This window comes from Nymphaea colorata, chromosome 1 (assembly GCF_008831285.2).
Source record: "Nymphaea colorata isolate Beijing-Zhang1983 chromosome 1, ASM883128v2, whole genome shotgun sequence".
In the NCBI taxonomy this organism is placed as follows: Eukaryota; Viridiplantae; Streptophyta; class Magnoliopsida; order Nymphaeales; family Nymphaeaceae; genus Nymphaea; species Nymphaea colorata.
In genome coordinates this window covers 27,710,293-27,724,688 of record NC_045138.2, presented here as the reverse complement: position 1 = coordinate 27,724,688, position 14,396 = coordinate 27,710,293, and the positions used below count along the sequence as shown (strand labels likewise).

Genomic DNA, 14,396 nt, shown 5'->3' with positions numbered 1-14,396 from the left:
ACTCAATATTTGGATGTAAAGTCTCACTCGCATAAACATGTGTGCTTGAAGGGGGTGGAAGTATAAAAATTTAGTCTCATATCGATGATTGAGACTCAAGTGGAACCTTCAAGAACATATAAGGAAGCTGGCTGTCTAATAAATTGTCTTAGATTCTAACCCTTTTGAGGGAGGAACCAAAGCTGCTCTAGGCAAATTTGAATCCATCAGACTAGGAGCCCAGGCCCAATGTGGGAGTAGGTTTGGTAGTAAAGAGTCAGTTAAATACTCGAACATGGGGTCTTAAGCATGTGCGTATGTTCCTTAAGAGAGATGGATCGTAGTACTCTAAAAGTTTAGTCTCTTCTCTAAGATTATAAAGAACCTTGGGGACTCATGGTAACTGAAAATCACAATGTGCCTGAAAATTAGGGGGGAAGGGTGGAGAGAGAGAGAGAGCTGATCAAGTATATATCTAGATGACGAACCGGCCTTAAGAATGCTTATGGACAAGTCATAACTGAATCGGGCCGGAGCTCCACTTTGATGAACCAAAATAAATTATTCTTTTTTTCCAACTTTATACGTATATGAAGAGGAAAAACTAAATGGCGACAACCACAGCCCTAAAAAACTATGACAATCTTTTAGAGAGATCAGTTCACATACCAAAAGATTCAAAACTATTGACACTGGTAGAGGTCAACATCCAGTGTCCATACATATAAACCCTCGTTTACATGTGTTCATTATATATGCAAATCATTATTAGAGAGAGTTCAAAATTTTCCCACAAAATGGGGGTGCTTGACAAAGAAAAGGGCTACATGTAACAACTACACGGGGCAACAAAATTTGGTAACTCCCCATTGTTGGACAAGACAAATTAGTAAGGATGGCAGATAGAAAAGGGCAAAGATTATCTACGCATCAAGATGGAAGGAAGATACAGGAAAATGTGGAATATGTCTAAGAAAAGTAATGCTTTAAAAAGAAAGTGGGTTGAGTAGGGTTATGCGGCCCACTGTATTTGATGCTAAACCTAAGTAAAATCTCTGCAAATTCCCTCAATCCAATCTAAATATAGCCCCTTTGATTCTCTGTTTCTGACAAGAATTTGGAATCTTATGTTTGAAAGATGCAATGGTGTAAAACTTGGATCTCAAAAATCCACGAAACTCAAAGTATCCCTTCCCTTCTAACTTGAGATCCACTAATTTAAGACATATATTTGTTTATCTTAAATTCATTCTCAAATCCACAATTTGTTAGAACCAAATATTTAAGATGTGCCTCGTGTTAAATCAGACCCAGGATTTTATCTCAAACGCGCGCCCCTTGGTTTCTCACCCTGATAGCAGACTTGGTGAGTGGTAGCGTGGCACCACAAGTTTTTTGTCCGTCGAACAAGAGGCTAAATTTGGCCGTATGTGAGATCCTTTCAAAGGGGATTCCCGCATCTTTTATCCTAACCATCATCTGGACTTATCTAACAATTTTCAATGCATTCAACAAAGCTTGTCAAAATTTCATCATCCATCCTCGTCAAGGCGACATTGACTCATAAAATAAAAGTGAACTGTGTGAATTTTATACGGTAGAAAGTTCACGCTTTTTTAGAATATCCCCAATGGATGGGAAATGAGTTGGTAGGTGGCGAGCTTTTATTGTGAACTCTCGATGCATCAATTTCATGTGTTAGTAAAAAAAAAATACTGATATACAAGTTGAAGTATAGTGCTGGACATCACCACGGAGACACCAAAAGATGAAATACTATAGAGAATGAGGGAAAGATGAAATTTTGGTTCTCCTGTTGCACACCTGCTTGTTGAAACCAAGAAAGGAAATTAATTTCCCGTACATCAGGTCCTTCTACCTTAGATCTTTTGTCCTAACCATCCACTGAACTCATTAACAATTTTCAATGCATTAGGCAGAGCTTGCTGAAACCTTATCGTTCCACCATTAAAATAAAAAAGAATTGGACGAGTTTTATGAATCGCAGAGGTTTTAGGCCTTTCTCGAAAGACGAAGGGATAAGATTACGTGATCTGATCTGTTATGTTTATCAGAACCAGGGATTCTGTCTATGACCATCCCTTCCGTCAAACGAAAGTCGATGGAAGAAAATTTTAGATCAACGAACCTGGAATCACAAAATTTGGCTCAACAAACTTGGTAGTTGTCGTTGAGTACGTATTGCAGCTAGATCCTCAGTTCCACCTAAAGCTCAAGGGTAGATGTAGTACGAGACAAACTTGTCGCATGCCTCTGGCAAACCAACTTTAGACAATAGTGTCGTGGATTTCTTAGGCAAAAGCCGAGAGGAAAAGTTCAAGCCCGAGGAGAAGCAAGAAAAGTTAGACAGAATTGATGGTAGCGGTAACCACGTTCTTTGGGATTTTACTAATGAAGACCGAACAAGCCGAAAGTCACTAGCGGAAGGGGGGGAGAGAGAGAGAGAGAGGAGAGAGGAGAGAGAGAGTGAGTGAGTGAGTGAGAGAGAGGGTGTGTGTGTGTTTTGGGGACTACCCCAGGTCTGTGATTGCTTTTAGATCGAGCAGTTACTTTCTTCAACTTAAAAGTACCGTTAGCCACTATATGTGGTCTTCTATCAAACTGATGATTGGTCTTTTACTGGTATACCAGCCTGACTAGCTATGCTTCAAAAAATTAAAAAAAGAAAAGTGCATAATCAAAGCTGGATGAACTTTGTGGGAAGGTAAAAGCCACCCTTGTGCTTGCCGGACTATGTACATTCATGTTTCTGGGCACCTCACTGTAGACAAATATGTGCAGAAGCAAGCCGTGCAGATGGCCTCTCCTTGCTACTTATGCCACTTTGTCATTGAAAAAGAAAAGCACTTGTTCTTCACATGTTCGGTTGCGAGGAGAATATGGGAAACAGCCACTCAGCACTTCGGCAGGCGCAAAAGATGTTTAAGATAAAAACATTAGATAAATGCCGGAAGAATTGCTTCCTCATAGCAATCTGATTCTTGTGGAAATTAAGAAACAACAAAGAACACCAAAGGAGCTTCGGTATATCAAATATTCAAGAGGCGTTCTGGCATTATTGCAGGGAACACCTTGGCAGCCTGAAGTGGTGTGATGAGCAAGGGCTGATAGTTCGAAAGTGGCAGGAGTCAGGAATTCTATGGGGAGGGTGGTCCACTGATCGGCAAGCAAAAGCAGCATTCATGTACTGCATGGAGGAAAAACGACAAGTTGGGGGTTGCAGGTGGTGTCAAAGACGGTAATGGCAACTTTCTGATCGGAGCTGCTTGTTAGAAGGAGGCAGCAGCACCGTATTTGGAGGGGCGAAATGTTTTTTGCATGCCTTCAATTTTTGAGAGGAAAAGAGGTAGGAGATGGTGGTATTGCCCTGCGATCTGGTAGTGGTGATTGGAAAAGGAAAGCAGCTATATTATGTAACATTACAATCTGAAACGGATGGCCAGATGCGGCTGCATTACAGCTTTTAACTTTAGTTCCGGACACTAAAAGTAGGTCACAACAGATCATAGTTGAAACCCTTTCGCAAGTCTTTGATCTTGGGTTAGAATCCTTTGGATTCCATTTTTTGTCATGTACATAACTAACACAGTTTTTGTTCAATAAAAGCCAGCAGCCTATCCCCCACGCAGTCTTTGTCCTCAACTTGGTGCTAATCAACGCGCATGTGGTCGGCTATACCCATCACATAGGATTGACGGAGCCGAGACACCGATGTGCACGTCGCCGTGACTTTCTTGAAAGGGAGATGAAGCTCCCTGCCATCTTGATATTTCTGACACAGGCTATCGCCGTCAGCCGTTTGGAATAGGAACTGCTCAGTTTCACACCCTCGTTTTCCCTCTCTTTATCATTGAACTAGCACCCTCACATCTATGAATCATTCGGGCGATAAAGTTCCCTCACTTGAATACCAGAGATAGAGGTGACTTGGATTTTCTCTAGTTTTTCTTGTCCCTCGTTCACCTGTTTGTCTGTGTTAAAAGGATGGCGGAAGCTCATCAGATTGAAATATGTTCTACAACTGCCTTGATTCGATCATGCAAAAATGTTATGCACTGATTGTAATAAATCTATAAGAAACAAAGAGCAATAGAATCTTATTATCCAATTCCAAGTGCAGCACTTCGCAAACAGGTCCTGGAACGGCTCTCATTCATATAATCAGTTGAGACAAGCGTAATGACGGTGCCTTAGCTTGTGTACACATACTCGTTTCAGCAAAAAGGCATTAAAAGCATATGAACGTTTCGTATTCGCTCAAACAGCGATAAAAAAAAGCCCAATTCTTTCTATTGACATGTCAACATACACATCAAGACAAGGGGTTAAATGAGAAAAAAAATGAACCACCCAAATAAGAACGAACGGATTGCTGATTGACCAAAATAAATGTTTCTAAAAGGCTACACGAATTTAAAATGAATACAATCTAAACCATCCAGGGATTCGAACACCACTATGTTACACCCTCTTTTTCCCTCTTTACAGAACCAGGCGAAGAATCTACTTCTAATTCGCAGACCTCGATTGCAAAGGCTCACCCTTGCCCAAGCTCAACCGATTGCCTTCCTCTGGAGAAGCAAAATTGGTCAGTCAACAACATCATCATCTAAGTGGTGTCCATGACCAGTCCCGCATTCATCTGGCAAGCCCTCACTTTAAGCCCATTCATTTGGTTTTGCACGCGTTACAGGATAAAGGAAATAAAAGGTTTTTGCATACTTAATTTTGGGCCATGAACTGCAAGGTGGTAGTTGAATTGTGACTTCGGTCTGGAACACCATACATTTGACGCCCTTGGCAGTAGAGGCTCCTTTAGTACTTGATGACATGCCGTCTTAACCAAAGCTCATACATAACCATGTGGAAAGCATCAAAGTTGACAGGAGGTGAATGCCATTCAAAATGTTTCTGGATCTATTCCAACAAAAATGCAATCAGATGACAATAGAAATTCCGTTTTCAACATTTATTTTCTTCAAACACACGGTTAACTTCATGTTGAAAAAATTGAGTAGAGAGCCCATATTAATACATGTGGACACCTATACACCCAGCGGTATTTGCTAGAGAATTCTATTTGATGAGATCAATTTCACGACATTATTGTTTCCTGATAAGTTTGTGGCCTGAGTACTGCCACCTAGAATGTCCCTCATTGTACATAAGATCACCAAATCGGCAGACCAGTCATGAATATGCAGTAACACCCAGATGATAAAGCATCATTCATTTAAATGCTCTTTACCGTAGATATTTTATTAAAGTTGCCTTATGGTTTAAGAATTTGTCCAACTCAAAGAACAATGCCTGAAGCTATACCACCCTAAGAGACAAGTGTGCTATAGTCATGTCAGATGTATGATTTAGACTGCATGACGCGACAGAGATTTCATTTACCTTTCTCAGCCTCAAATAAAGCCATAAAACATCTCTTGGGGCAGATTCAGTATATGATAAAAGGCAAAAAAAAAAAAAAAACAAGTCATAACATGTTGAACTCAGACTGTAATAAGGGTACCAGAAATCCGAAGAACCATCTTTCACCAAATATGGTAGTCCATAAATCAAAAATTCATTACGAGATTTCATAAAAAATACAGAATACCTTTTTTGCTAGAAGTGATAATGATCAGTAACATAAAATGGGTTAGCTGCATAATTAAGATAAAGTAACTTAACTAGGTAATATTGACTACCATATCTGTTACATCAAATGAGACGTTTACCCTGCTAATTTCCTACACCATACCAATGATAAACCACAACTGTCTATACAAAATTCACTCATTTTATTTGCATACAAAAGAAACCTTCTTAAAGTTTAAGACCTAAACATACACCTTTCCTTGGAAAGCAGATAATATTCAAAACACAGTAAAAGATTATTCCACTAAAATGAAAACTAACATGCAGATTTTCCTCAATGATAGCTGCTAGATACGTCAGCATCTATTTAAATTTCAAAAAGGAATATGCTAGTCTGAGAAAATTCATCATCAACAGTATAAACTGATTGAAAATAACCAGCCTATTTTAGTTAAGGCTATGCAAATGAATCACTTTAACTAAAGAGGTTCCAGCAAAAGGCAGACCAACAGCTACCCATGATGATCCTATACATGCAGATGACATACCTCCATCAAATGCTTATGCAATGAAATAAATCCTTCATCTGACGCAGCCTTCAGGATAGACTTCAGTTGATAGACATCACTTTCCTTTAGTATCAGAGAGAACTTCCGCCAATCAAGGACATCATTGAAAGGCAAATCATAGTAGTTGGAGAGAATCACTGCAAAAAAAGAAGTAAATAAAATTATGAAAGGAGAAAACAAGACCAAATTTACAAGTTTATCTAATGTAATAGAAAGCCAACCAAACAGAAGGGTTCCCAGTAAATATCTGGGTACGTCATGTAGTTTTACATGCACTTATGGCCATTCATTTGCATGTGCTTATCTAATGTAATAGAAAGCCAACCAAACAGAAAGGTTCCCAGTAAATATCTGGGTACGTCATGCAGTTTTACATGCACTTATGGCCATTCATTTGCATGTGCTGGATACAGAGAAGATAAGAGTAAATGAAAATTCAGAACTTCCTGAAATTATTCTGGTGCCAGAAAAGAGGATTTTCTGCTTTGCCACAAGAGCAATGGAAGTTTGAACAGATGGTGGACACTTCCTGATGTTCAGCAATGGCAGGGGGGCTACAAGGGTCTTACTAACTGGATGCCTGCTAATGTGCAGTCGGTGATTTTGGAAATCCCTTGGCTATCCCCCACAAGGATAACTTAAAAGAAACTCATTTATAGATTCTCATTGTTCTAACATGCATTATTCATCTCTCTATCTTATTCCTTTTCCACTCCAGTCAAACATGTGTGCGTTGTAATCACGTTTAAATGTCTTAAGTGCACATCAGCGACTTCACAGCGTAAGGGCAAGTTTAACTGTTTAATTGTTGAATAACTCATCTGTGAAGCCAAGATGTCTGCATCATACAAGAGTCAATAATACTGTTACAAAAATCCAAATAGCTTCTCCAGGCTTAACACATGCTATGTACAGGTTTTTCTATCAATCCTGAAAGGCTCTGACCAAAAATTCAAAACTTTTTCTTCTAGAACTATGTCACATGGGTGTGGATACATGTATGGCAGTGCAATTGCGGGCATGCCATTTTTGAAGTCTAAGGGTACAGCGGTATGGCGGAGTGTGTCTAGATATATATAATGTATAAAAAATTAAAAGTAAAGCAAAAACAGAAGGAAAATACTGAAGCTAGATGGAAGGGGACTAAAACAGAAGGGGAAAATCAAAATTAGAACGAAATTAAGTTCAAAAATAGTTTTAAAATATAGTTGGACCCAAATACTTGTGTCAACAAACCGACATACCAAAAGCGTTATTTGGGCTTTTCACATGTTCCCGCATGACATGGTTCTAGAATCATCTACAGAAACAAACATCCAGGCAATCAAACTTGCCCTAAGTTTCAACAAGATTTTGGACATAAGGAGACATTCCAACACTGTAATCACCTTAATGATAGGTTTTTAAGCAAATTTTCTAGCACTATAGTAATCAAATTCTATATTTTAATTCTTCAAATCAGCTGGTGGAAATCATGTAACTATCTCCCATTATCATGGTGAATCCATTCTTTTCATGATCATGCCTATGTTGCAAGTCAGACAATAAATGCACTTACCATGCACCATTACCACAAAAACAAAAAAAGCAAGGCTCAGAAGAGCCCATCCATAACAATAATGCCAGAAAGCAGTTTGGAGATGTCAATGCTTTTGCTACATAATTAAATAGGCCATTATGACTACATTTAAAAAAAAAAAAAAAAAACTTCCATAACGGGAAAAAGCAAACAATTACAACAGAAAGCACCAAGCACCTCACATGTATTATACCTAGATCCGATCATACAACTACAGCAAGATGTGAAAGTTCTGTCTGCAGAACAAGAAGCTATATTTAGGCTTCCAAGAAAGAGGAAGATAAACTATAGATCAGAATTTTATTGCAATTCAAATAAAAAGAGAACAGTTTTCACATGTAAGGGTACAATGTAGCCTATAGCATGTTGAACAGACAGTGTATATTTTCCTATAAAAACTTGAAGGAGAAAACAGCATTGCATGTTTGAAAAGTCTCACCTGGCACACATCCATAATGAATTGAGTCTGCTATTCGTGCACTGTTAACCTGTGAACCACCAGGGCATATACAGAACTTGGTCCTATAGAATCTTTTTTGGTAGACCAACTCTCCGGCGGCTCTACTTATACGATTATTGCTTATGGCCAGCTCAGTGTCATTTTCCCATATGCGTGCCAGGATAACCCTTATCCTCGAATTGCGATGACCTGCCCAAAATCCAAGAACGGTTCTGTACATGATTTGAAAAAATAAATCAGCATCAATGTGGCACATGAAAAGAAAAAAATAAAAATAGATTGTGAACATTAAATTGACCACCACCTTATTTATCAAACAGCAAGGTCAAATACACTATAATATGGTCTAAAAGTTGGAAAATATTCAAGCAAAGCATTATAATGATAATGTTCAAACTATACCAACAGAAGGCAGAAAACATGTAGACAAAGACACAAATTTTTCATTAAATATCTTTTCAATCACAGAAATCAGCTTGAAGAGATGGATTCAAAAGAAAAACATGTGAATTGACATCCCACTGATGGTACAAAATTTTTGACTTATACATCAAATGATCTGTAGCCGCTAGAATTGCAGCGCAGCAATGGTGCCCATTGAGATAGAACCTTCAAAGAAGAAAAACCTGACCAGCATGGGGATTGATCGGTTAATTAAGCATATCCATTCAATGAATTTTATATCAAATAAGTAAAAAGATTCCCATAGCAAATGTATCATTAGTGTTAAGCTTGTACATATGGATCGGGTCACCTAGACCCGACCCATTTGATCCACACGCCCAACACATCATGGGCGGTGGCATACTTGTAAATCTTATTGTTATTTTGTGTATTTTATGATGTACCCTAAATCGTGATTAGTATATAACGATAACAAGAGGCAGATGTCATTTGTTGCTGCTCTCTTTCATCTCTCTCTTGCTTGGACGTGCAGCCCACTTCTCTCTTCCTCCTCTTGCATCTAACTTCATTCGGTGGTTTGGTATTAGATATCAAAATCTTACAATTAGTTGTATGGCTCCTAATGAAGTAAAACTTCCTGATGCTTACTTTTTAGATACAGATTGGAAGGCTGAGCAATGCACACAATGTTTGAATCCTAAGGGATCAGATGATATGCCTATCAGCCACCAGCAAGGCAGGAGACTGCAAATTAAGAAATCCTCGAAAGGCCAAGTACAAACAGGAACTAGCAATAATCATTAGGCATACACATTTTCAGCTTAGTGTACACATTTTCAATTAACATATTCCGTGACCAAGCCCACAAGCACTTCAAGCCAGCAATCTAGAATTTTACTCTAAAGAACGATCAATCACCTGTTTTCAATGTCATCTCCTCCGGCAGGCAAAGCAAATGGCTGCAACACTTGAGGAAGGGCAACATCTTTGTGTGGTATGTATCCAACATCATAACTTGGGGAACAAACAACTCTGATGGCATTCTTGACAAGAAAAGGAAGCCCCTCTGTTGCTCTCACTCCAACATCATGACAGGTGACAAAGAAGTGATCTGCACCCAGGGTCCTATTCCAATAAGGGTACTTGTTTATAAGCTCATCCACATAGTTTTTAACAATTATAGTCATGTTCTCGTAGGAAGTACCCTGCAAACAGTAATGATATGTCATACACTAAGACTAAGAATGGTCAGAAAGGTGCAACCAATAAATGCTAACCATGAATTTGGACTTGCATGTCTAAGAAGAAACAGACAGTAGCTCATTTTAGCTCACATATGATACAAAGACATTTATAAGAAAACAACTCGAGCCCCAGCCTGCATTAAGCATACAGATGTAACCAACACCATGCAGACGATGTTGTTATCACTGTTGCTCACAAAATATTTTGACCATTTAAACACAATGACCTAACAAGACACAGAAGTCTAGTAGAATAGCAACCAGTAGCCAACAAATACTATCAGAAGGCGAAAAATCAAATTGGTATAAAAAATAAATTAAATATAAGATTATTAAATTTTTATAGTGCGTCATTTAAGCAGGTGTCCAGCAACTTTTATTATCCTTCTATATTTGCGACAACCAAAAACATCCTATCCTAGAGAACTAGATTCACCCTCAGATGGTCGGCCATCTTTCAGGCACTAGTATAACTAGTTCCAATCCCTGACACGCAAAATATTGACTACAAAGAAAACATGTTTAGAACAAAATGAAAAAAATGTGAAACATAACGATTGTTTAAGGGAGCAATGGAGCTGTCCGTTTTAGTTAGATTTTTATTGGTCCAAAAGCTGCAATCAGTACACAAATGAGGTCTCTATGCTCGCCTCGAAGCTTGATGAGAGCAGTGTGCAGCCGGGCAGGTGGATCAAAATGAGAGAGATCTGATCCGAGGCAAATCAGTATCTGAGCTTCGCATAGAATTTCAGCTTTCTTCTTCTCAGTTCAACAGTATATAGAACAGAAGAAAAATGAAGGTAGCGGCGTACCCTTATTATTTACTCACACATAGTATTATTATTGTCTTCAATGATGGATCAAAAAGTAAGCTGTTCGTTATATCACAAGCACAAAAAAACACAAAAGCATAAGAAGAAATTCCCGTAATAGTATATCTGACCCAACCGACATATCACACTTCCTCACTAGCTGGGGACTTCGCCCGGAATGACAAAGTCGGAAGTAAAACCACAGAATTACAGATCTAATACCTTCACAACAGCATAAAAATCGGACATAAAAATAACCGTCAGAAAAGGGGAAAGAAGCGAATAAGATCACCTTCCCCCTCATCTTGTGACAAGAGATCGGGATGAAGAAAAGGTCCGCGCTATCCGGATCAAGCGTTCTAAACTTGCTCTCTCTGATATTTTGAAAGAAGAACCCCTCGCTTGCATACTTCCCTGTGAGCTTCCGCGGCGTTTGGAAGAAAGTGTTCGGATCACCGTCCGGATATATGAAAACCTTGAAATTCTTCTGCATCTCCGCGTAATTCCTCGAAAACACATCGGGAAAGTGGTACACGGACGAGAACCGGGCATCTGCATCGCCATCGACGCCGGCAACGGCCTTAACATAAAAACTTCCTCGTGAAAAAGGACGAACTGCAGAGAATGGAGAGATAAATAACAGATAACAGCTCGGAGGAACGTACTCTGGAGAGATTCATCGGCGGATCGAGCGGATCGCGAGGGGAGAAATGCATGGATTTCAGGGTGAGGATGGTGCAGAAGATTAGGGTTATCGTCGCGAGAGTGAGGATGGAGCGGTAAACTGAGCAAGAGGAGGCAAAACCGGCTGCCATGGCGTGAAGCTTCCCGGGCTTCATCCCCCGGATCTCGTGGAGCCCCCCGGAAAACGATGTGAGCACTGAGTGAGCGCGCGAAGAAGTACCCGCCCTCTCGCTCCACCCTATTTATGGTCTCCCGGATAAGGGGAGAGTTCACTAGCTTAGTCACTTTGACTCCCCACCGTCACAAACTTAACCACCGGTCCGTTCACTACAAAGCACGGGTTAACATCTGGTCGAAAGTCGTTTTCAATTAAAATATATATATTCAAATTGAAAGTAACAGTGAAATTTAATTCATTCTGCCTCCGCCGGCTCAGCTCGATGCCTTAAAAAGGCTCTTGGTCTGGTTAAATTAAATATATATATTTTTTTTAATATAAAATAATAATAAATTATTATAAATTATTATAATTATATATATATATATAAATCAATAAATTATGTATTAAAAAAATCTCATCATATAGTCGGTCTGATAGCCAGGATGTTTTTTTTTTCGAGTTTCAATCGGGTCAAGTACCAAGCTTGGGCATGCGCTCGGTTCAACTCGACACTTATTTTTAAAATTAAAAATATATAATATTTTTAATATAAAAATAATATAATTATAATTAATTATAATTATTTTATAATTATATATGTATATATTAATAAAATACATATTAAAAAAATCTCATCAAGCTAAGCAAGCTTAGTTGGGCCTACTGGAGCCGGCCTTATGGGCTGACTCAATACGTTTTTTTTCAAATTTGAGTCAAGTCAAGTACCAACTACCTGTTGGGTATTCCGACTCCAACTCCCAGCCTCACTTCGGATTCTCTTTATAAAACTTCATGAATGCATGTTTCCAAAAAAAAAAAAAAAAACAAGGGAACACCTAGTCTTCTTCTAACGTTTAAGCCTTCAACTTCTTTAAATATAAACTACAAGACTTAAGCACAGTAGTTTGAACTTGCATCCTTTCACACCACATTGACTGTTAGAGGTGGGCATCGGGCGGGGCCGGGCCGGCCCGACCCGGCCAAGTAAAACCGGGTCCGGAACTACCTGACGGGCCGGCCCATCGGGCCCAGGCCCGGCCCGATATTTGAAACCCAGACCTGGAGCCTAGTAATAATAAAATAATATTTTTTAATTATAAAATAATTTTAAAATATAAAATATATTTGTTAATAATAAATATATATTATTAAAATAAAATATATTTGTTAATCCTTAACAGGCTGGGTCCCGAGCCCCCGCCAGCGGCCCGGCTCGGGGCCCAACCCTATTGATTGTCAGTTTAATTCCTCTGCGCACTAAGTTTATGTGCTAAAAAAAAAGAAAGAAAATATTAGATGACAAATATTACTTCTGGTATCAACATGGCCCAAATTTATTTCCTAACATACCATCATCAACTTAAGAAAAAAGATTGTGAAGTTTATTTTGCTGGAGAGCTAGATGCTTAATGCAAACTTTGTTTTGTCACTATGGTTGTCGAGGAAACTCGCAAGTCTTAACCTACTCAAGTTAGAAAGGAAGTACACTTGATAGCAATTCAACTATTATGATATGAATTCTTCTATAAAAAAAGGGAACTTATAGCAAGATTGTGAAAATGGCTTCTCTTCTTACAGTTGTCCATAGTGATCCATTCAGTTGCAATATATACACGAATATTGTTTCATACAAATGAAAAAAAGACAACAAAAATATAAAATCTAATTCATGTTCATGTGGTCTGGAGGAAATCCTGCCGGAGTGAAGACCGAAGCCTCCCCCACTTTCTTATATACACCAATAAATCAACTTTTTTTAATGATTTTCCTTAAGATTGTCATTCCTAAGATTCGAGAGCCCAAATTTATGAAATAATATTATGAGAAACTCCTTTGTTGCAAATTGGAAGGGTTTAGATTCAAACTCCACTTATTTAGAATAAGTTGTTCTTCTCCATTCAAATATTTGTTATGGCAAAACCTAGAAGAGTGTTTTTATAGCGTGCTTTGCCCACTATATATGGCCTCATATTCTCCTCCTTTCCCATAAGATCCACCCATCGTTTGATTGTGGCGCACTCTACAGGTTCTTTCCACTTTGGCTGAATGTCATTGGCCCGGTCACCGTGGCGCACTCAAAGCATATTTTTTAAATCTCAGTCGTAAACTGGCATCTAGGGATGGATTAGATTCGAAGCGGATATATACCTTACCAAATCTATTCTTTTTTATGTTCAAATATATAATTGGAATTCAAATGAAAAAAAAAAAATCTACACCATGTTTAAATCTGAAATCTGAATTCATAATCAGAATTCAATTTTTGAGACTAAAATCTCAAGCTGAATCAGATTTTTGAACCGAATTCAAACCATATTATAGACATCAAGTATATGATATTTATTTAATATCATATACTTAATATGGGATTAAGGAATCAAATGAAATTCAGTTTCCAAAAATAAGATCGGTAAAATTTGAATATACATAAATATTCGATGAGCCAGATGTACTTTTAAATAAATATCCTATATCCAATGCTCAAATATTTTGAAGTTAGAAAGAATTCAGTCCAAAACCCATATTCAAATTCATACGTGAATGTAAAAACTAAATTCATATCTGATTTCAGATTCAGATCCAAATATGATTTTTCTTCATTTGAATCCAAAACCGAGTACATTTGATTTGGATCCAATCCGTTGACATCACTGGATGGATGGAGGAGGCAAACTGGTTATAAAAGTCGTTTTTGTTGCTAGATCCAATGGGATGCATTCTTTTATAGAGATCTGCATGGATTATGAATGAATAATTATGATGAGCGGAGATTACTTTGCCTCTAAGATTTATTGTTCCAAAGTTTTGTACGACTAAAACTTAGTTGCAAGGAAAACCTTTTCCCCTTGCAAGAAACCATTAATCAATTGAAAAAAGAGGCAGACATATCCCTA

At 38.3% G+C, this 14,396-nt stretch overlaps 1 protein-coding gene across 1 annotated transcript; it reads right to left on the bottom strand.

Moving 5' to 3' along the window:
• Positions 1–4,342: 4,342 nt before the first annotated feature.
• Positions 4,343–11,571, bottom strand: LOC116245778 (probable glycosyltransferase At5g03795). Its single transcript, XM_031617333.2, has 6 exons — positions 11,324–11,571; positions 10,951–11,238; positions 9,521–9,807; positions 8,177–8,409; positions 6,138–6,295; positions 4,343–4,917 (listed from the first exon to the last, which is right to left on the bottom strand). The coding sequence occupies exons 1-6, from the start codon at positions 11,495–11,497 to the stop codon at positions 4,816–4,818; spliced, it is 1,242 nt and encodes a 413-aa protein (XP_031473193.1). The 5' UTR covers positions 11,498–11,571; the 3' UTR covers positions 4,343–4,815.
• Between the last annotated feature and the right edge of the window lie 2,825 nt (positions 11,572–14,396).

Bases quoted from the DNA above. Each gene is read 5' to 3' on its own strand.
- LOC116245778 (XM_031617333.2), bottom strand. From the start codon at position 11,497: ATGAAGCCCGGGAAGCTTCACGCCATGGCAGCCGGTTTTGCCTCCTCT. The intron at 11,239-11,323 runs GTACGTTCCTCC...TTTTATGTTAAG, and splicing joins CGCCGATGAATCTCTCCAGA to GCCGTTGCCGGCGTCGATGG. The intron at 4,918-6,137 runs GTATGTCATCTG...TTGTTGGAATAG, and splicing joins TGCATAAGCATTTGATGGAG to ATCCAGAAACATTTTGAATG.